General features: G+C 43.7%; 1 protein-coding gene across 1 annotated transcript in view; it reads right to left on the bottom strand.

Annotated features, from left to right (window-relative positions):
- LOC120977043 (torsin-1A-like) overlaps positions 1 to 1,192 on the bottom strand; it is a 36,472-nt gene extending 35,280 nt beyond the window's left edge. Inside the window, exon 1 of the mRNA XM_040404772.1 lies at positions 1,121 to 1,192. Within this exon, the coding sequence (XP_040260706.1) occupies positions 1,121 to 1,131 (11 nt within the window). The 5' untranslated portion in view covers positions 1,132 to 1,192. The remainder of the gene's footprint in view (positions 1 to 1,120) is intronic.
- Positions 1,193 to 24,071: the final 22,879 nt, after the last annotated feature.

Below are 24,071 nucleotides of genomic sequence, written 5' to 3'. Positions count from 1 at the left end.
CAAAAGTCATTTACAGCAAGGGGGCTTCTACAGTGGCTCAGGTTAGTTCCCAAAAGTTGCATAAGGGGTAGTTTCACTCTATAGCAATCAATCTTTCTCCCTTGTTTCTCCAGGCTGGAGGGATGGACTATCTCTGCTGCACTGCATAGTCATATACTTCTGTATCCTCTCTAGGAATACTATCTCCTGACAGATGGCCTTTCTGTCTTTGGTTATGGTGGGCAGCTGGTAGCTTAGAATCTCTCCACCTAATGCAATGGACACTACAGCCTGATAAACGACAATATTTTGCCAATATTCTCACTCCCTCTCTGGGTTGCCTGGATCTTCTGTAATCTTTCCCTTCTATGGGCTGGTACATGGAACTAACTCTGGAGTTGATAACTCTGCAAAACTCTGCAAAATGGCTGCTGAGATGCAGCTTTTCCCACAGAAATCACACTCTCCTCGTTCTTCTCCTCCTCTCAGAGAGCAGGGCGGAATCAGCCCTGGGAGGTTTGTTAGAACCTCCCCATCCCTATGCAACTTTATGGGAACTCAGGCACAAGCACATTTTCATGAAACACAATTACAGTATTAAGCAGAGTGTTTCAGGACACTGCACTACTAGGGGCGGGCAGAGGCGTCTGGGACTCAGTCCACTTCTGCCTGGCTGGCAGACTCCTGTGCTCTACGCTGCAGGCCGCAGCCTGGCTGCAATGTCTCTACCTGTGTGTGTATTTGTGAGACTTTTCCCTGCAGTTAATGCCCTGTCCGATGCTGTGCTCAGGATCCATGATCCCTCGGTGCCACGCACTGTTGTCTATGCCATGCACCGTTGCCTATGACCGCCAGTGGGTATGCAGCCAACCACACCAAGACTATTCCAAGAGATAGATGCACTGTGGTCTCTTCAAACAGATGATCCCCACCCAACCTCACCAATCAGATATTTATGATCTATCATTAAAATAAGTCATCTTTTGCTTCTAGAAAACCCCTTTAAGCCCCCTGTATAGGCTCACGGTGGCAAAAAGCAATGGCCTAGTCAAGGAGTGTGAATGAAGTGTGTAGTCCGGCAGATGTTGCGTGACATTAAGATTTGCATTTGCGACACAAACATAATGTATATGTCATTTACCTGTTCTCCATTGTAGTTGGCTGCAGGGGCAATTCATCATTTGTGCTTTGGCCGGCTATGGACTGAGGATCTTTGTCCTGATGGATGATAAACCTGTTTTTGGGGTTCTGTGTTGGGACAAGAATTGGTTGAGTTATTGGGAAGCAGTGATCCCTGGAGCCAGGTCATGTGACTGATGCATGGTGACCTTAGACGGCACTCAAGGAGCTCTGGCCTCTTCTAACTGTTGATAGCTGGGGGTCCCGGGAGTCTGATCTCTGCCAATCTGAATTTGATGACCTATTCTGAGGATAAGTCATCAATATTTTTTCCAGGATAACCTCTTTAACCTCTTCTACCCCGGGTTTTTTTTGTTTTTGCGTTTTCGTTTGGCGCTCCCTGCCTTCCCAGAGCCATAACTTTTTTATTTTTCCTTTTACATACCCGTATGAGGGCTTGTTTTTTGCAGGACACGTTGTACTTTAGAACGCCACCATTTAATATTGCATATGATGTAGTGGGAAGCGGAAAAACATTCCAAATGGGGTAAAATATAAAAAAAGAAGCAATTCCGCGACAGTTTTACTTTTTTTTATTTCCAACTTTCAATGCGTGATAAAACTGACCAGTTACTTTTATTCTACAGGTCAGTAACAATCCGTCAGTACCTTATATGTATAGTTTTTCTTGCATTTTGATAGTGATAAAATAATAAAGTTAAAAAAAAAAAAATCTGTTTTATATTTCAACTCCATTTGACCCCTATAACGTTTTTGTAATTATGTGTACGGAGCTAATTTTTTTTGTGGGGCGATATGTACTTTTCATTAATACCATTCTGGGGTGTGTATGACTTTTTGATCACTTTTTATTTTATTTTTTTTGTAGAAAACGAAACGACAAAAAAATGACGAATCTGCCATTTTGACACTTTTTTCCGTTTCGCTGTTTACCGTAAGGGGAAGATATTTTTATACTATGGGTGTTTTCACACATGGCGATACTCATGATGTGTATTTTTTTTTGGGGGGGGGGAAGGGGTTAATTAGAATTTTTATGTTTTTATTTTTGAAAACTTTTTTTTATTTTTTACATATTTTATAGTTCCTATAGGGAACCATACCAAGCAATCCTTAGATTGCTATTCTAATAGAACCTAATGCACTAGCATTGGAGTCTATGAGAAAATTAATAGTTTCCTATAGAGCCCTATTACAGGCAAGGGCTCCATAGGAAACTCAGGAGTGGGCGCCATCTTTAAAGACCCGGCCGGCGCCGTACTCAGGGGCCTAACTAGAAGTGACTGGGCCCCACAGCAAATATTTGTAAGGGCCCCCCCAGCGCGCTTCGCACCTCCCTCCTCCTGTGTAAACCCCACTCCTTTGGTACAGTGTATAGGTATACGGTATATTGTGGGGCACAGTGTAACGGTATACTGTATATTGTGTGGCACAGTGTAGCGGTATACTGTATATTGTGTGGCACAGTGTAGCGGTATACTGTATATTGTGTGGCACAGTGGATGCTATATGTGTATAACATAAACATATTTCATATGAAAACTTACAGTTACTTGACCCTTGGGGATCTCGGACACCACTTCAACACTTGGCCGGGGGAGTCGGCGGAACTGATGTTGTGCTTTATCCTAATGAGAAAGATTTCATAATAAGGATTTGGAGAAGGGGCAGAGGGATAGCAGAGCAGGGAGAGGCTGGTGCTGCTACTAGGGGGTCATACCATGGGGGAGTAATAAAGTCCACTATAATGCCCCCCCCCCCCCCCCCAGTAGTAATGATTCTCCTTATAATGTGACAGTGCAAAAATAGCCTCTTGTAATGCCCCCAGTTGAGCTAATGTCCCCATAGTGCCCCCATAGTGCCCCCATAATGTCCCAGTATAAAATACCCCTATATAGTGCCCCCAGTAAATTCCCCCATAGTGCTCCTCTCCCCCCTTCCTGCTAGTGCCCCCCATAATGTACCAGTATAAAATGCCCCATATATAGTGCCCCAGTAGATGCCCCTCAGTGTCCGGCCTCTGATAGGCTGCCGGCCTAGTGTCCCCCATAATGCCCACCAATAATGTGCCAGTAAGTGTCCCCATAGATGCCCCCCCATCATGTGCCAGTATCAAGTGCCTCTCTCCTCCCCCCCACATGTCCCAGTATCATAGTGCCACCCCCCCCCAATGTGCCAGTATCAAGTGCCTCTCTCCTTCCCACCCCCCATGTCCCAGTATCATAGTGCCATCTCCCCCCCCCCCCCACAAAAAAAGTGCCAGTATCAAGTGCCTCTCTCCCTCCCATGTGCCAGTATCAGGTGCCAACCCCTCTTCCCCCCCCCCGTGTGCCAGTATCAGGTGCCAACCCCCCTCCCCCCCAGGTGCCAGTATCAGGTGCCTCTCTCCCCCCCCCCATGTGCCAGTATCAGGTGCCAACCCCCCCCCCCCCCTATGTCCCAGTATCATAGTGCCATCTCCCCCCCCCCCACAAAAAAAGTGCCAGTATCAAGTGCCTCTCTCTCCCCCCCCCCCCCCCCCATGTGCCAGTATCAGGTGCCTCTCTCCCCTCCCCCATGTGCCAGTATCAGGTGCCTCTCTCCTTCCCACCCCCCATGTGCCAGTATCAGGTGCCAACCCCCCCCCCAGGTGCCAGTATCAGGTGCCAACCCCCCTCCCAGGGCCGTTTGAAGGAATTTGGGGGCCCCAAGCAAAATAGACATGGAGGCCCCCCCTCCCTCCCTCCACGCCATCCCCACCTTACGCACGCAAAGCCTACAGGAACCACAGTATAGCCATACAGTTTAAGTTCACCCACACTTTATATAAATAAAAAAGGAGGTTTACAGTGCAAATACTGCTGTTGCATTTAATGTGCATGAAATTTGAACATTTTCAACAAATGTCCTACTTACTCTCCCCCTCCCTGTTTTTTTTTTTACTCCCTACCCTACCTTAGATAAGCTCCTCGCTCTCTACCTGCAGTCCTGGCTGTCACTCAGTCCGGCCGGGAACCGCGCGGTACAGGTCAGGAGATTCAGTTTCCTGTTCCCGAGGCACAGAGAGGCACGGAGCATTATCAATCATGTTAGTGCTCCGTTTTCTGCTGTCTCTTTCACAGAGCAGATTACCTGCACAGGATCCGCTCGTGTTAAAGAGCCCTAAGCCCAGTGCATGGCTACAGTCACCCAGTCCTAATAAAATCTGGTCCTACCTTATCCAGGGTGTTGCTGGCGTTGGCGTGATGTCCACTGGATCCAGAACAAGGTCCCTGTGGTGATAGAGAAAAAAAGAATAATCACATAAGGAAGGGATGGTGACTGCCCCTGTGAAATCACCAGCAGGGGGCGCTGTGCTGGCCTGTAAGACTGAGCCATGCCAATGTATAGCAGGGTAATCTAGGACATTTTCCCTTGGACAATGCCCACCTTGTGGTCCCTTCAAAATAGTTATGTCCTCCTTGTGGCCCCTCACAGCAGTTATGCCCACCTTTGTTCCTGTCACAGTAGTTATGCCTACTTTTGTGCCCCTGTAGTTGTAGTTATGGGCATAACTGTCGCTGTAGTTATGCCCAGATATGTGCCCCCTCGCTGTAATTATGCCCAGGAATGTGCCCCCTCGCTGTAGTTATGCCCAGATATGTGCCGCCTCACTGTAGTTATGCCCAGATATGTGCCCCCGCACAGTAGTTATGCCAGATATGTGTCTCCTCACAGTAGTTATAGCCAGATATGTGCCCCCTCAAAGTAGTTATAGCCAGATATGTGCCCCCTCAAAGTAGTTATAGCCAGATATGTGCCCCCTCAAAGTAGTTATAGCCAGATATGTGCCCCCTCAAAGTAGTTATAGCCAGATATGTGCCCCCTCAAAGTAGTTATAGCCAGATATGTGCCCCCTCACAGTAGTTATAGCCAGATATGTGCCCCCTTGCTGTAGTTATGCCCAGATATGTGCCCCCTCAAAGTAATTATGCCCAGATATGTGCCCCTCACAGTAGTTATGCCCAGATATGTCCCCCTCACAGTAGTTATGCCCAGATATGTCCCCCTCACAGTAGTTATGCCTACTTTTGTGCCCCCTCGCTGTAATTATGCCAAGATATGTGCCCCCTCACAGTAGTTATGCCCAGATATGTGCCCCCTTACAGTAGTTATGCCCAGATAGGTGCCCCTCACAGGATCTGAGAACCTGCTGCTGGAGATTTCTGAAGTTGCTATCTTCCAAGAGCAGGCCTCCAAGGCTGAAGTGAGCCGGGCAAGCTCTATTATGGCATAACAGACATTTAATAAACTGGAAGATCGTAACAATCTTACTAGGTGGAGGATAGAAAGAACTCTCAGTATAATGATACCAGGAACATCCATGGTGTGCAATTATTCAGATGCTAAGCACAGAATCCGGGGCCAGGATGTACTGGACATCACTATGGCCTACAAGTTACCAGACGCCGGGGATACTCTCCATAGGCTGCAACTAAAATAAAACTAGGAACATTCATCCTGAAGCCAGCATGGTGTTTAATAGGGGTTCTCCAGGAATTTTAAAAAAAAGAAAATACTTACATGCACATACTGCACATCACACATGTTATTACATACAGGCACATAGTACACATCACACATGTTATTACATACAGGCACATACTGCACATCACACATGTTATTACATACAGGCACATAGTACACATCACACATGTTATTACATACAGGCACATACTGCACATCACACATGTTACTACATACAGGCACATAGTACACATCACACATGTTATTACATACAGGCACATAGTACACATCACACATGTTATTACATACAGGCACATACTGCACATCACACATGTTATTACATACAGGCACATACTGCACATCACACATGTTATTACATACAGACACATACTGCACATCACACATGTTATTACATACAGGCACATACTGCACATCACACATGTTATTACATACAGGCACATAGTACACATCACACATGTTATTACATACAGGCACATACTGCACATCACACATGTTATTACATACAGGCACAGTACACATCACACATGTTATTACATACAGGCACAGTACACATCACACATGATATTACATACAGACACATAGTACACATCACACATGTTATTACATACAGGCACAGTACACATCACACATGATATTACATACAGACATAGTACACATCACACATGTTATTACATACAGACATAGTACACATCACATGTTATTACATACAGGCACATAGTACACATCACACATGTTATTACATACAGGCACATAGTACACATCACACATGTTATTACATACAGGCACATAGTACACATCACACATGTTATTACATACAGGCACATAGTACACATCACACATGTTATTACATACAGGCACATACTGCACATCACACATGTTACTACATACAGGCACATAGTACACATCACACATGTTATTACATACAGGCACATACTGCACATCACACATGTTATTACATACAGGCACATAGTACACATCACACATGTTATTACATACAGGCACATACTGCACATCACACATGTTATTACATACAGGCACATAGTACACACCACACATGTTATTACATACAGACACACAGTACACATCACACATGTTATTACATACAGGCACATACTGCACATCACACATGTTATTACATACAGGCACATACTGCACATCACACATGTTATTACATACAGGCACATACTGCACATCACACATGTTACTACATACAGGCACATAGTACACATCACACATGTTATTACATACAGGCACATAGTACACATCACACATGTTATTACATACAGGCACATACTGCACATCACACATGTTATTACATACAGGCACATACTGCACATCACACATGTTATTACATACAGGCACATAGTACACATCACACATGTTATTACATACAGACACATAGTACACATCACACATGTTATTACATACAGGCACATACTGCACATCACACATGTTATTACATACAGGCACAGTACACATCACACATGTTATTACATACAGGCACAGTACACATCACACATGATATTACATACAGACACATAGTACACATCACACATGTTATTACATACAGGCACAGTACACATCACACATGATATTACATACAGACATAGTACACATCACACATGTTATTACATACAGACATAGTACACATCACATGTTATTACATACAGGCACATAGTACACATCACACATGTTATTACATACAGGCACATAGTACACATCACACATGTTATTACATACAGGCACATAGTACACATCACACATGTTATTACATACAGGCACATACTGCACATCACACATGTTACTACATACAGGCACATAGTACACATCACACATGTTATTACATACAGGCACATAGTACACATCACACATGTTATTACATACAGGCACATACTGCACATCACACATGTTATTACATACAGGCACATACTGCACATCACACATGTTATTACATACAGGCACATACTGCACATCACACATGTTACTACATACAGGCACATAGTACACATCACACATGTTACTACATACAGGCACATAGTACACATCACACATGTTATTACATACAGGCACATACTGCACATCACACATGTTACTACATACAGGCACATAGTACACATCACACATGTTATTACATACAGGCACATACTGCACATCACACATGTTATTACATACAGGCACATAGTACACACCACACATGTTATTACATACAGACACACAGTACACATCACACATGTTATTACATACAGGCACATACTGCACATCACACATGTTATTACATACAGACACATAGTACACATCACACATGTTATTACATACAGGCACATACTGCACATCACACATGTTATTACATACAGGCACATACTGCACATCACACATGTTACTACATACAGGCACATAGTACACATCACACATGTTACTACATACAGGCACATAGTACACATCACACATGTTTTTACATACAGGCACATACTGCACATCACACATGTTACTACATACAGGCACATAGTACACATCACACATGTTATTACATACAGGCACATACTGCACATCACACATGTTATTACATACAGGCACATAGTACACACCACACATGTTATTACATACAGACACACAGTACACATCACACATGTTATTACATACAGGCACATACTGCACATCACACATGTTATTACATACAGACACATAGTACACATCACACATGTTATTACATACAGACACATAGTACACATCACACATGTTATTACATACAGACACATAGTACACATCACACATGTTATTACATACAGGCACATACTGCACATCACACATGTTATTACATACAGGCACAGTACACATCACACATGTTATTACATACAGGCACAGTACACATCACACATGATATTACATACAGACACATAGTACACATCACACATGTTATTACATACAGGCACAGTACACATCACACATGTTATTACATACAGACATAGTACACATCACATGTTATTACATACAGGCACATAGTACACATCACACATGTTATTACATACAGACATAGTACACATCACACATGTTATTACATACAGACACATAGTACACATCACACATGTTATTACATACAGACACATAGTACACATCACACATGTTATTACATACAGACATAGTACACATCACACATGTTATTACATACAGACACATAGTACACATCACACATGTTATTACATACAGACACATAGTACACATCACACATGTTATTACATACAGGCACATAGTACAGATCACACATGTTATTACATACAGACACATAGTACACATCACACATGTTATTACATACAGACACATAGTACACATCACACATGTTATTACATACAGGCACATAGTACACATCACACATGTTATTACATACAGACACATAGTACACATCACACATGTTATTACATACAGGCACATAGTACAGATCACACATGTTATTACATACAGGCACATAGTACACATCACACATGTTATTACATACAGACACATAGTACACATCACACATGTTATTACATACAGGCACATAGTACAGATCACATATGCACTCACTTTTATGTAGGATTCCTGGGGCTCCATCATGCAGTGGAAGGGCAGTCCTACAGCTAGTAACACTGCCTCTCCTGACAACCCTCCCCCTCCGACCTCGGTCCAGACTACATAGCTGCATCATTTACACCAGCTCTGGCTGTTTAAACACCAGCAGCTGTGTAAATAAGAGGGTAAGGGTTAACAGGGCACCAGCTAGCCATGGGGAAGGGGGCAGTGACCAGCAGTTCTTACTGCAATGTGGCTCCTCTGATCAGGAGCAGGCTGGGAGGAGGAGTCTTCCTATGATGTCTTCAGTCTGCTGAGTGCCGGACCGCAGGGCTGGCAGCATGATTAGACGTCACCACCAGCACTGCTGCTCATTGGCTACCTGCTACAGAAGTCGGGAGAGTAAAGAGATCGCTGTGCCCGGGTCTGAGAAAGGCTTGTACCCGGGCACAGGATTACAAACCCGGTGGGGTCATTCCCATACCGGTGGCAACCCTAGCTGCAGCCTTAAAGGAAGCAAAACAAGCATCGGCTCTGCTTGGGGCCCCGGGCCAGCTCGGGCCCCCAAGCAATTGCTTGTTTTGCCTGTCTGTTAGCGACGGGCCTGCCCCCTCCCCCCCAGGTGCCAGTATCAAGTGCCTCCCGCTCCCCCATGGCAGTAACAGTCGGGTATTAACCACTTAAGGACCACAGGTTTATACCCCCCTAAAGACCAGGCCCTTTTTTACAAATCGGCACTCCACAACTTTAGCGGTTTATTGCTCGGTCATGCAACTTACCACCCAAATTAATTTTACCTCCTTTTCTTCTCACTAATAGAGCTTTCATTTGGTGGTATTTCACTGCTGCTGACATTTTAACTTTTTTTGTTATTAATCGAAATTTAACGATTTTTTTGTAAAAAAATGACATTTTTCACTTTCAGTTGTAAAATTTTGCAAAAAAAAACGACATCCATATATAAATTTTGCTCTAAATTTATTGTTCTACATGTCTTTGATAAAAAAAAAAGTTTGGGTAAAAATAAAATGGTTTGGCAAAAATGTGAATTTCCGCTTTTTGAAGCAGCTCTGACTTTCTGAGCACCTGTCATGTTTCCTGAGGTTCTACAATGGCCAGTGTAAGGAAAATTTACTCTCTTCCCTAACGGTGTGTCCCTTAACACATGATTTCAGTGGCCAGCTTGAATTAAGCCTTACCGGTACCGGGAGAATGAAGAAGATAGACCACATGAACACATGTCTATTTCCAATCCATTCTGGTTTATTCACTGCGTGCCAACACTTAATATAGGGGAGGATTGACCTCCCATTACATCCAATCATATGTTAGCATTAGTCTTATCGTATGGCCTGAATACACATGAGCTCTGCACTTACAGAAATAGATGTTTCATAGTAGCGACAGTTAATCATTCAGGTATAAACATGAGAATGACCTTGTGAAGTAAGGCTGGTTAAACAAATGTATGTATGCATTTTCTAATCTGGTCTCAATACTACAGAGGGAGAAAGGCACAAATGGAAATCTTAGAATAGTGCACTGGCCTGATGCAATCGTAATACACGTTGCTGTGTAAAACAAAATGGAGTTACTTATACGCCATCAATCCCCTCTTTAGAACCTTATATTTATCTTAAACTATATGGTTCTTTCTCTGCTCTTCCTTGGTTTGCTTGTAAGCCTTTAGGTATTCCATATACCCTTCAGGAGTATAATCCTCAGGCTTTGTTGGGGTTGTGTTTGCCTCTTCTACCTCTACCGGAGTATAGAGGAATGTTGAGTGTACCCCTCTTTCGGACACATTTTTACATACGGCCAGAAGGGAGGGCACACACTGTAGACAACAGCAGAGACCCACTATTGCAGCGATCACGGCAAATGCCACTCCTACAACATATCTTATTTGACCAAAGTCAGGTATCCAGCCAAAAAGCCAGTCCCACCAACCTTGGTCAACATCTTGTTTTATATGTTTAATCATGTCTTCTAGTTGGCCTATTTTATCTTTTATACCACGGGAGTGATCTGATAAATTGAAACAACACATCCCTGCGAACGCTGAGCATCCTACACCATGTTGGAGCAATAAATAGTCAATAGTTGCCCTATTCTGCAAGATAGCCTTTTTATATGATTGTATATCCAGAAGCATATCTTGCAGAATTGCACTAGTGACATTTATCTGTTTTACCATAAAACAGGCAAGTTTTGATATTGTCCTGTGGTTATATATGGCCAACCCTGGTACTCCTATCAAAGATACCCCTAAACTCATATATTCTGATCTAGAGAGGAGATTCACATTATAATCACAATTTTCTGGTAACTGTAGGGAAGTGTCTCTCGTGAGTCGTGTCTGCATTGCTGGGAATAGTGGTATCATTGCTAATGTCAGCCTGGCTATTGTACAGGGTCCCTCTGTAATATTGGCCGGTATGTATGTGTGACTAGTATTTCCACAGGCCAATACCCATCCTGCTGGTAGAGGTACATGTTTGTCTAGGGATGGTACTGTTTTAGTAATATTACATTGCATATTTTTTCCTGATACTATCTTTTTACAACTATCTATATCTCTATCACAAATATTTGGCTTAGTCTTATTCTGCATTTTTGCTTGTATGCAGGGAGGCAATAGTGTCTCATCACAGGTGAAGTTATAACATATTTCTGCTGCTGTGACAAGACCTGTAATTATTTCTATCATATTACTCTGCAGAGTCTCATATGTAGGACAGTCATAACAAGCATGATAAGGATTTACATATCCATATTTAACATCATGATCCTCCAAATCTGTGTCATTCCATTGGGAACGTAGGAGCCCCGTCCATACAGCTACTGGGGTGGGGACTGCTACCAGACATGTCTCCAAAATGTTAGATGCCGATAAAGTGGTTCGGAGACAAAAGTCAGTTAAGTTCAGAGTTTTGGCCAGGTACAGCCATAAGTTCTCCTTTGTCTTCCACAGATTGTCTTCCCCTCTGCATTCTGTTTTCAGGTATATCTGTCTGTCCCACAGCCATGGGACAGTAAGTAGGAGACACAAAATTGCAATTATTAAGGCACTGCATCTCAGCCATCTCGAGGAATTTCCCAACTGCGTCATCTCGTTGAGGGTCAAGGCTGTCTGCCTCCGTTAGTACCCCTTCTGTATCTTCTTCGAGGTCAAGGCTGTCTGCCCCCGTTAGTACCTCTGGGCCTCGTTGGAGGTCAGGGCTGTCTGCCCCCGTTAGTACCTCTCTTTTCTTCACCAACTTAATCCTTGTGGCGTGGATCCACGTGGGTGACTGTTCAGTGAGGACTGCTGTTCTGGTGATCGCGACTACCTCGGTGGGTTGTCCGTAGGTGAAACTTCCTGGTTCCTTTCCCTTCTTTAAGATCTTGATCATCACCTGGTTGCCTATCCGGAATGGACGGGTTGATTCCTGTGAAAGAGAAGGAGACTTACAAGCCACTTTTTCTTCAGTTTTACTGAGGACTTTGATCAGATTAGTACTTCTCTCTGATCAGGTCCAAGTCCCCTTCCTGCACCACCAGGGGGCGTCTTGCCCATGGTGTGGGGAAAGGCCTACCCATGAGTATCTCAATGCTGTTTATGTCCTACTCTGTGGAATGTCCTACTCTGTGGAAATGTGCTACTTAAGATGGAAGCACTGTGTTGGGGAATGCATAACTTCCCCTCTTCGCAGACTAATCCTATCTCAGGATTTTTCTGCAATACTGGATAACACCAGTCCTGCTGTTCCTGTTCAGTGACATACCACTGAAGATCAGTAAGTATTTGCAGCATCTCAGGGGTTGGAGATGCCAAACATGGCATCTCCCAATGGTTATACAAACCTGTGAGGTTGCTTTTGGCAACTCATTTCGCCATCTTAACTGCCAGCGCATTGCCCTGTGAGACATGTTCCTTACCATCTGCTGCCGTAAATCCTCTCCTCTGCCAGATCATACCATGGTCCCACACTACCCCATGTGTGTACCTACTCTCAGTATGAATGGTGACAGGTCTATCAGCATGTAGAATACATGTCCTAGTGAGTGCAATAAGCTCAGCTGCCTGCTGTGTTGAGTGCGGATGTCCTTGAGTAGGCCTACAACATCATGAGTGGTGTGCAAAATGGTGTAATGTCACATTGTGAAAGAATTTGCCGACTCTACCATCATAGCACAGGCTGCAAGAGAACGCAGACATGCCGGCATCCCCTGGACAGAGGTGGGCATTACCTTTGAGAAAAACACACAAGGACGCAACTTGCCTCCGTTTTCTTGTGTCAGTACACCCGCCATGGTTTTACAATTTTGGCGTGCAAACATGTGGAAGGGCATATTATAGTCAGGGAGGCCCAGCCCTGGACTCGACATGAGCGAACATTTCAGATAATCAAATGCATTGTACATTTCAGAAGACCATTTAATCAAATCTGGATTTCCATCCAGAGTGGCTTGCCTCAAAACATTGTCAATAGTGGGAGCAACCAGTAATCCATTGTCTACCGTTTATCATACCAAGGAAAGATAACATTTCTTTCTTGGTGTGCGGGGCGACCAAACCCGCAATAGACTGGACTCTTTCTGCGCTGATTCTCCGTTCACCTTTTGTGAGGACAAAGCCCAAGTATTCAACCTGCATTTTACACCATTGCATTTGCTTAAGTGTCACTTTGTGACCACATCCTGACAACCATTATAACAGTGATAAACCATCCTGAATGCTGGCCTCCGCTGACATGCTACACAGTAATAAATCATCAACATATTGCAGCAGCACAGAACCTTGGGGGGATGTACCATGACTCTAACATCGCTCGGAGGACTATGCTGTACACTACAGGTGAATCAGCATATCCCTGGGGCATCTCTGCACCAGGTCAGTTGGCGTCTGTCAAAGGAAAAAGCAAAAAGTAGTCTGGTTATCTTATCAACTGGGATAGAAAAGAAAGCATTTTTCAGATCTATCACACTGAACCAAACAGCGTCTGCTGGAATGGCAGATAATAATTAAGTGACATCAGGTACAACAGGGGCTATAGGCACAATGATGTTGTTGATGGCCCTTAAATCCTGTACAAAGCGGGCAGCACCATCTGCCTTTGTCACTGGATTCACGGGCGTGCTGTAGGGTGAAATCACCTCTTCCAGGATTCCCTTTTGTAGGAATTCTTCTATCATTGGCCTAAGCCCATCAAGTTTCTCTTTTAACAGCAGGTATTGTTTCTGGAACACTGAGATGACACCTGGTTTCACAGTAGCTGTGTAATGTGTGCAATCTATGAATCCTGTGTCATATTCATTTGAGGACCATAATGCAGGGTTAATGTTATTCTGGGTGGTCCTGTATGTTCGCAAGAATCAGTGGCACTGGTGTAGAGACTGGAATGAGACCTGAGTGTACTCTTATGTCCTGATTCTTTGATACCTGCAAGTTAAGCCTAATGAACAAATCTCTCCCTAATAGGCTGACTGGGCAATCTAGTATAATGCTAAATACATGACATGATGTATTCCCTGTCCATGGTTTCTACTGGTAAGGAATCTGTTCTGTATGTCCTTGTCAGTACCCCATTTATTCCCATAGAGGGCTCACATTTCCTTCCTGACACTCTGAGTCACCTAAGTCCGCCCCTTTTGGTGGACGCTTTGGTCTTTCTTCTGTTCAGCCATTAGTATCTTAGCTGTCCATACGAGCAGAGCTCTGATGTTAAGCACAACACTGAACATGTAACATGTAACTGCAAACATTGAAACAAACAGATCTGACAATACAGACATGAACACACAAAGGGCCCATAAAAACTTTTCATTGAAATAAAAATGTACAGCTTGATCAATGCTGTTGGTACCAATAAAAAACCCAAAAACTTCCAATAAAATAAAATAAAATTCTTAATGCGCATATTTAAAAACAAATACCGTATTCCATACGCATTCATATACATTTTCATGTACTCATCTTCACAAACCAGCTCATAACCACGCCCTTATACATAAAATATGAATTACACACACAGCTCTGCTACGTACATATAACTCAGAGCCACACCCATTCACATTCCACTGAATCATGTATCTTTCACCCAATCACACAATCTCTTTGTTACATCCCAAAACTTGCAGCACAGACAAACACAGCAATTGCTGATGGTCTGTCGCTGTAAAACAATATACATGTTAATCATACAGTCATTTTGTTAAAATTAACAAATCATCTTATATGCCATGTCGTTTTTTTTTTTTTTTTGTTTTTTTTTTTAGTGTTACACACATCGCCACTTATTGTATATAACTAACACTTCCCCCATTTCCTCTGCCTTGCGTCTCCTATTTCAGGAGTGTTGAAACAGGGGAAGTAAAGCAATACATCAAGACGTTCAGCTGTACCACATGTTCCTCAAACTTTTACTCACATCTGAATAAGAACTTATTGGGTGCAACCTTAGATTGTTACGAGTGGACACTTCCAATTAGCATCATCACTGCAGGCACATTTTAAACCATCGGAACATACAATTGGGAAAGATACAATCAATACTGGAGCCCTGTCTGGAATATCTTATAGATAACACAGGTTAGTATCTTCACATTGCTGCTTATGCAATACCAATTAGCAGCCCCCCTCCCCCCTCAACCCCCATATGAAATTCCTGAGCAGAGGAGGGGGGTGAGATGGGAGGGGGCTCTCTCTGAAAACACATCTCAAACAGGACAGGAAGAAGTTTTTTTTTTTTTTTTTTTTGTAGTACTACAAGTGACATTTTGGAATGTGGTGGGGGGGAGGGATGCCTCAGGGCAACCTTTGTTCTCTATAGGATTCAAAATCCTCCATCTTGAAATAAGAAATGCTGCTCATTTCATTTCTCTAACTTCAAGTTCTCTCAGTCACTTCCATATACACTTTTTCACCATAACTCAGCTTGCACCAGGCTATTATTATCCTTTAACAACTTCTCTCTTCAACTATCAATACACTTATGCATTAACTGTCCATCTTTTAGTGCTGTAATCTCTAATTCCAGGGACTATAAATCGTCACTATTTAAACACACACAGATCATTAGGGCAACAAAACTTAACCAGTTCATTTCTGAACGTTTAACACAAGCCCTTTCTAATTGCAAACACTGAGACACTTTTTCCCTTGCCATGAATTAACTTCCTGACTCTGCTGTGTCTTGTCACTCACCCTAACCCCCCTTCACAATCACGGGAGTTCTGATGTAACTGATTTTCATCCCTGTTGCCAGCCGGGCATAACATTCTGTTTCACATTTTATTCTACTTTTACTGCGTGTAGTATAACTAGTATGCGGTGTGCCAATATTTAGACCGCGCTCCATTATGTTTCCAAATGTTGGCATGGGGGGTCGGTATTTTTCTTCTAGTTTTAATGGTATAACCACTGTTACAGCATCTTCCTCAATCTGAGTCAGAACTGGATACAGAGGTGCCGTGGGGGTGGATTTATTATAGGGTGGAGGGGGTTTCTGACTTCTCTTCTTTGTACCTACCTCCTGTTCTATTTCATGTAGAGACCTATCATTTTTGGGACTTTTTAGATTCTTATTCTTCTTGCTATTACCTGCATCATACCAGTGGGGGGGCTATTTCCAGCCATTGTTCTGCACTCCTGGACATGTAATCCATGTCCCAGGAAGGATCCGCATCGAAATGCGGCCAGGCTGTTTTATCACCTAGACATAGTCCTTTGACCATATCCATATGATAAATACTATTATCACCGTCCCTGCGGAATGGATCTGCAGCATCCATTACCTCAGTCCAGCCTGCTAGATTATCTACCCACGGGTTGATCAGGTAATAGTTTGTTGGACTAACACGGGCTACATAGATTTTGCAAGTCTCTCCTGGTTCTGGTTTAGGGAATTTAGTTTTAGACCCTTGTCCTCCCATGTTAGTATTTATAGTTCAAAGAATAAGTGAGACAATCACTGTCAGGACTGGCTGTACTGCACTGAAATAGCGCCGACAAGACCTGTCAACTGATCAGCTGATTCGTATCTTAATGTCTCTCTATACTCTTTGGACCCCTATCGACTATTGTTGTTTCGGACTGCCACTTGCGTTCAAATTTTCCGGGTCAACAGATCGCTCTTAGCCGAAAAACTGGGGCGTCTTGCAGTCCTCCACAACACAAACAATTTTACACATTAACAGTAGTTAACCCAAAATACATCAATTTGATAATAACAGTGGGATATGACCGTACACTTACCAACCGATCAGTATCTCACACAAACAGATAATCTTATTACTTCTAAAATACTTATACTATATATACATAAGAGTTAATTCAAGCTTGTATCCTTCTGTTCCCTGAACAGATATCCTTATATAGTGCACTATCTCTTAACGATACGGACTCAAATGAGCCTCTTACAATCAACATTTTATAACGATATGGACTCAATGATATGAGCCGCTTACAATCAACATTTGCGTGTCTCCCAGACATCGCAGTCCACTGAAATCATAAATAGATGGTTCGACTTACTTGAATGGGATTTTGGTCATTGCTCCCAGGTCCAAGGCGGACAAGATGTCTTTCACGGTAGACCTGAAGAGTTGACCCTCCCAATCCCGGACTGAGTCCCCAGATCTGTAAGGAAAATTTACTCTCTTCCCTAACGGTGTGTCCCTTAACACATGATTTCAGTGGCCAGCTTGAATTAAGCCTTACCGGTACCGGGAGAATGAAGAAGATAGACCACATGAACACATGTCTATTTCCAATCCATTCTGGTTTATTCACTGCGTGCCAACACTTAATATAGGGGAGGATTGACCTCCCATTACATCCAATCATATGTTAGCATTAGTCTTATCGTATGGCCTGAATACACATGAGCTCTGCACTTACAGAAATAGATGTTTCATAGTAGCGACAGTTAATCATTCAGGTATAAACATGAGAATGACCTTGTGAAGTAAGGCTGGTTAAACAAATGTATGTATGCATTTTCTAATCTGGTCTCAATAATACAGAGGGAGAAAGGCACAAATGGAAATCTTAGAATAGTGCACTGGCCTGATGCAATCGTAATACACGTTGCTGTGTAAAACAAAATGGAGTTACTTATACGCCATCAGCCAGACAGTACAAACACCCCACAAATGACCCCATTTCGGGAAGTAGACACCCTAAGGTATTCGCTGATGGGCATAGTGAGTTCATAGAACTTTTTATTTTTTGTCACAAGTTAATGGAAAATGATGATTTTTTTTTTTTGATTTTTTTTTCTTACAAAGTCTCATATTCCACTAACTTGTGACAAAAAATAAAAACTTCTATGAACTCACTATGCCCATCAGCGAATACCTTGGGGTGTCTTCTTTCCAAAATGGGGTCACTTGTGGGGTAGTTATACTGCCCTGGCATTCTAGGGGCCCAAATGTGTGGTAAGTAGTTTGAAATCAAAATGTGTAAAAAATGACCGGTGAAATCCGAAAGGTACTCTTTGGAATGTGGGCCCCTTTGCCCACCTAGGCTGCAAAAAAGTGCCACACATGTGGTATCACCGTACTCAGGAGAAGTTGGGGAATGTGTTTTGGGGTGTCATTTTACATATACCCATGCTGGGTGAGAGAAATATCTTGGTCAAGTGCCAACTTTGTATAAAAAAATGGGAAAAGTTGTCTTTTGCCGAGATATTTCTCTCACCCAGCATGGGTATATGTAAAAGGACACCCCAAAACACATTCCCCAACTTCTCCTGAGTACGGAGATACCACATGTGTGACACTTGTTTGCAGCCTAGGTGGGCAAAGGGGCCCATATTCCAAAGAGCACCTTTCGGATTTCACCGGTCATTTTTTACACATTTTGATTTCAAACTTCTTACCACACATTTGGGCCCCTAGAATGCCAGGGCAGTATAACTACCCCACAAGTGACCCCATTTTGGAAAGAAGACACCCCAAGGTATTTCGTGATGGGCATAGTGAGTTCATGGAAGTTTTTATTTTTTGTCACAAGTTAGTGGAATATGAGACTTTGTAAGGGGAAAAAAAAAATCATTTTCCGCTAACTTGTGACAAAAAATATAAAATTCTAGGAACTCGCCATGCCCCTCACGGAATACCTTGGGGTGTCTTCTTTCCAAAATGGGGTCACTTGTGGGGTAGTTATACTGCCCTGGCATTTTCCAGGGGCCCTAATGTGTGGTAAGTAGGTAAATGACCTGTGAAATCCGAAAGGTGCTCTTTGGAATGTGGGCCCCTTTGCCCACCTAGGCTGCAAAAAAGTGTCACACATGTGGTATCGCTGTACTCAAGAGAAGTTGGGGAATGTGTTTTGGGGTGTCATTTTACATATACCCATGCTGGGTGAGAGAAATATCTCGGCAAAAGACAACTTTTCCCATTTTTTTTATACAAAGTTGGCATTTGACCAAGATATTTATCTCACCCAGCATGGGTATATGTAAAATGACACCCCAAAACACATTGCCCAACTTCTCCTGAGTACGGCGATACCAGATGTGTGACACTTTTTTGCAGCCTAGATGCGCAAAGGGGCCCACATTCCTTTTATGGGGGCATTTTTAGACATTTGGATCCCAGACTTCTTCTCACGCTTTAGGGCCCCTAAAATGCCAGGGCAGTATAAATACCCCACATGTGACCCCATTTTGGAAAGAAGACACCCCAAGGTATTCAATGAGGGGCATGGCGAGTTCGTAGAATTTTTTTTTTTTTGGCACAAGTTAGCGGAAATTGATTTTATTTATTTTTTTCTCACAAAGTCTCCCTTTCCGCTAACTTGGGACAAAAATTTCAATCTTTCATGGACTCAATATGCCCCTCACGGAATACCTTGGGGTGTCTTCTTTCCGAAATGGGGTCACATGTGGGGTATTTATACTGCCTTGGCATTCTAGGGGCCCTAAAGCGTGAGAAGAAGTCTGGAATATAAATGTCTAAAAATTTTTACGCATTTGGATTCCGTGAGGGGTATGGTGAGTTCATGTGAGATTTTATTTTTTGACACAAGTTAGTGGAATATGAGACTTTGTAAGAAAAAAAAAAATAATTCCGCTAACTTGGGCCAAAAAAATGTCTGAATGGAGCCCTACAGAGGGGTGATCAATGACAGGGGGGTGATCAGGGAGTCTATATGGGGTGATCACCCCCCTGTCATTGATCACCCCCCTATAAGGCTCCATTCAGATGTCCGTATGTGTTTTGCGGATCCGATCCATGTATCCGTGGATCCGTAAAAATCATACGGATATCTGAATGCAGCCTGACAGGGGGGGGTGATCAATGACAGGGGGGTGATCAGGGAGTCTATATGGGGTGATCACCACAGTCATTGATCACGTCCCTGTAAGGCTCCATTCAGACGTCCGTATGCGTTTTGCGGATCCGATCCATCTATCAGTGGATCCGTAAAAATCATGCGGACATCTGAATGTAGCTTTACAGGGGGGTGATCAATGACAGGGGGGTAATCAATGACAGGGGGGTGATCAGGGAGTCCAAATGGGGTGATCACCACAGTCATTGATCACGCCCCTGTAAGGCTCCATTCAGACGTCCGTATGCGTTTTGCGGATCCGATCCATCTATCAGTGGATCCGTAAAAATCATGCGGACATCTGAATGGAGCTTTACAGGGGGGTGATCAATGACAGGGGGGTAATCAATGACAGGGGGGTGATCAGGGAGTCTATATGGGGTGATCAGGGGTGATCAAGGGTGAATAAGGGGTTAATAAGTGACCGGGGGGGGGGGGGGGGGTGTAGTGTAGTGGTGCTTGGTGCAACATATTACTGAGCTATCTGTGTCCTCTGGTGGTCGATCCAAACAAAGGGGACCACCAGAGGACCAGGTAGCAGGTATATTAGACGCTGTTATCAAAACAGCGTCTAATATACCTGTTAGGGGTTAAAAAAATCACATCTCCAGCCTGCCAGCGAACGATCGCCGCTGGCAGGCTGGAGATCCACTCTCTTACCTTCCGTTCCTGTGAGCGCGCGCGCCTGGCTCACGCGAGATGACGCCAATCGGCGTTAGCGTAGCCTGGGGGAGCCGCAGAGATGACGCCTTTCGGCGTTAGCTTAGCGGTAAGTGGTTAAAAAAAATAAAAATAAACACTTCCACTTACCTCCATGTCAGCGATGCGATGCAGCCTCTTCCTGTATATCCATATATGGAGTACGTGCTTGCATTTCAGAAAAATTTCTGCTGGGATTCGAACCCACGACCTTCTGTATCAGAGGCAAAGCATTTAACCACAAGACCATAAGAGCTGCCTTGCAGCTGACTGAAAAAATATGAGACTTCCTACTGTTATAGCTGGCTAAGTGTGCATCTATACACATGACAGCTGCTCATTTATAGAGATATAGCAGAGCTGAGTGTGCTGGGACAGCTGTCATATAGAGATTTTTCTTTTTTCAATCAGTTTCAATCAGTTTCCATGCAGCCTTTATGGTTGTGTGGATAAATGCTTTGCCACTGATACATTGGAGGTTCTGGGTTCGAATCCCAGACACATCAGGAGACTTTAGGAGACCGTAAGATTAGATCACATTAGCGAGAGGGCCTGGTCAGCCGCTGCTGCTGTGAAGGGGCCCTGAACATTAAGACATCGATATTTAACTGAAAATAAACGGTCACACACGCTGCCGGGGTGCCTGCTTCCCCGGTAGTTACGCCACTGGCCGTACTAGTATGCCACTGGTCGGGAAGGGGTTAACAAGCATTCCTAAGAAAGCTCTTTCCCAATTATGGAACTGATTCTTGTCCCCTGTGAAACTGATTTTCTGATTTGGGGGCAAACTGTAATACAGTACATACTTTTTTTTTCCAGAAATGAAGGCCCCCTTACTGTCTTTGACACAAAATCTAAAAATGCAAGTGAAATTTGCATTTCTATAGAATTTTCCCGCACATACCTGTGCAATGCTTTCTTTTTTCTTCACAGGTCTGAAACTTGAAGGAGCAGCGTGGACAGGACCATTCCTACCAAGCAAAAAAGAAATACGGTACAGCTCATGCTCAGAAACATATTTGTTCTGCACCATCTGATGTGTATATGAGGATGTTCTGCAGCTGTGGTGTGTATTATGTTGTTCAGCAGCTGAGGTGTGTATTATGTTGTTCTGCAGCGGCTGAGGTGTGTATTATGATGTTCTGCAGCAGCTGAGGTGTGTATTATGATGTTCTGCAGAAGCTGAGGTGTGTATTATGAGGTTCTGCAGCAGCTGAGGTGTGTATTATGTTGTTCAGCAGCTGAGGTGTGTATTATGTTGTTCAGCAGCTGAGGTGTGTATTATGTTGTTCTGCAGCGGCTGAGGTGTGTATTATGATGTTCTGCAGCAGCTGAGGTGTGTATTATGATGTTCTGCAGAAGCTGAGGTGTGTATTATGAGGTTCTGCAGCAGCTGAGGTGTGTATTATGTTGTTCAGCAGCTGAGGTGTGTATTATGTTGTTCTGCAGCGGCTGAGGTGTGTATTATGTTGTTCTGCAGCGGCTGAGGTGTGTATTATGTTGTTCTGCAGCGGCTGAGGTGTGTATTATGATGTTCTGCAGCAGCTGAGGTGTGTATTATGTTGTTCTGCAGCGGCTGAGGTGTGTATTATGATGTTCTGCAGAAGCTGAGGTGTGTATTATGAGGTTCTGCAGCAGCTGAGGTGTGTATTATGTTGTTCTGCAGCGGCTGAGGTGTGTATTATGATGTTCTGCAGAAGCTGAGGTGTGTATTATGAGGTTCTGCAGCAGCTGAGGTGTGTATTATGTTGTTCAGCAGCTGAGGTGTGTATTATGTTGTTCTGCAGCGGCTGAGGTGTGTATTATGTTGTTCTGCAGCGGCTGAAGTGTGTATTATGATGTTCTGCAGCAGCTGAGGTGTGTATTATGATGTTCTGCAGAAGCTGAGGTGTGTATTATCAGACCTCACTGATAGCGACTGACAAAGAGGGGACCAATGCGGAGCCCTGTTGCCTAATAATCTTCCCTTGCAACCCCACTGACAGCAAGAGCAGAGGCCTAAGGGGGCTCCCAGCAGCAGGACCCCCACAATCAGAAGACTTACCTCTGAGCTGAAGCACGGCGTGTCAACAACGCAGTCACAAGGGCAGCTAGAACAATAGTCCCGAAGGCAGCGGTAAGAGAAGCAGTGGTCAAAACCATGGTATTCACTGGTCCCGTATGAAGCCGGCAGGTTTACTCTGGTGACATCTACAATACTTTCACTTTTCATTCAGTTCCTTTTAATCATTTACAGGAAACACAAAGGGCGGTGTCTAATGTGCAATAACCGTACAGACTGGGCAGATAACAGCGATCACAGATCTTCCTGCTCATTTCCAGCTTTCAGCTATGTTCACACGTCAGATAATAATCCATAACTGACCCTTGGATTTCTGCTGTGGACGTTCACAGGAATTAGCTCCATGGTCATGAATGGGGCGAAACCTGATGGAGGATTCAATTCTGAGCAGAAGTCTCCAGTGCATGTGAATGGGGTTGGATTGGTCTAAGGCTGAGTTCAGACTTGGATTGCAAAGGGTGAAATCTGCACAAAATAATAGGCGCAGCGCAGAGCTAATAATCTACGTAACATGCAGGAGCAAGGGCTGAACTCTTATCCATTCGTATCATCACGGACAATGGGGGGGGGGGGGGGGGGCATGTCGCTAGGATATGGCCCCATTGTCTTATAGGTGCGGGTCCCACCGCTGGGACCCGCACCTATATCGAGAACGGAGCTCCGCAAGTGAAGGAGGGCGCACTGTGCATGCGCATCCGCCCTCCATTCTTTTTCTATGGGGCCGGCGAAAGAGCCCCATAGAAATAAATAGGAGCGGGGACGCACATGCGCAGTGTGTCCTCCTTCACTTGCGTAGCTCCGTTCTCGATATAGGTGCGG

Source organism: Bufo bufo, chromosome 8, assembly GCF_905171765.1.
Source record: "Bufo bufo chromosome 8, aBufBuf1.1, whole genome shotgun sequence".
NCBI lineage: Eukaryota > Metazoa > Chordata > Amphibia > Anura > Bufonidae > Bufo > Bufo bufo.
The sequence above is the reverse complement of the archived record's forward strand: the minus strand, read 5'-3'. Positions and strand labels throughout refer to the sequence as shown.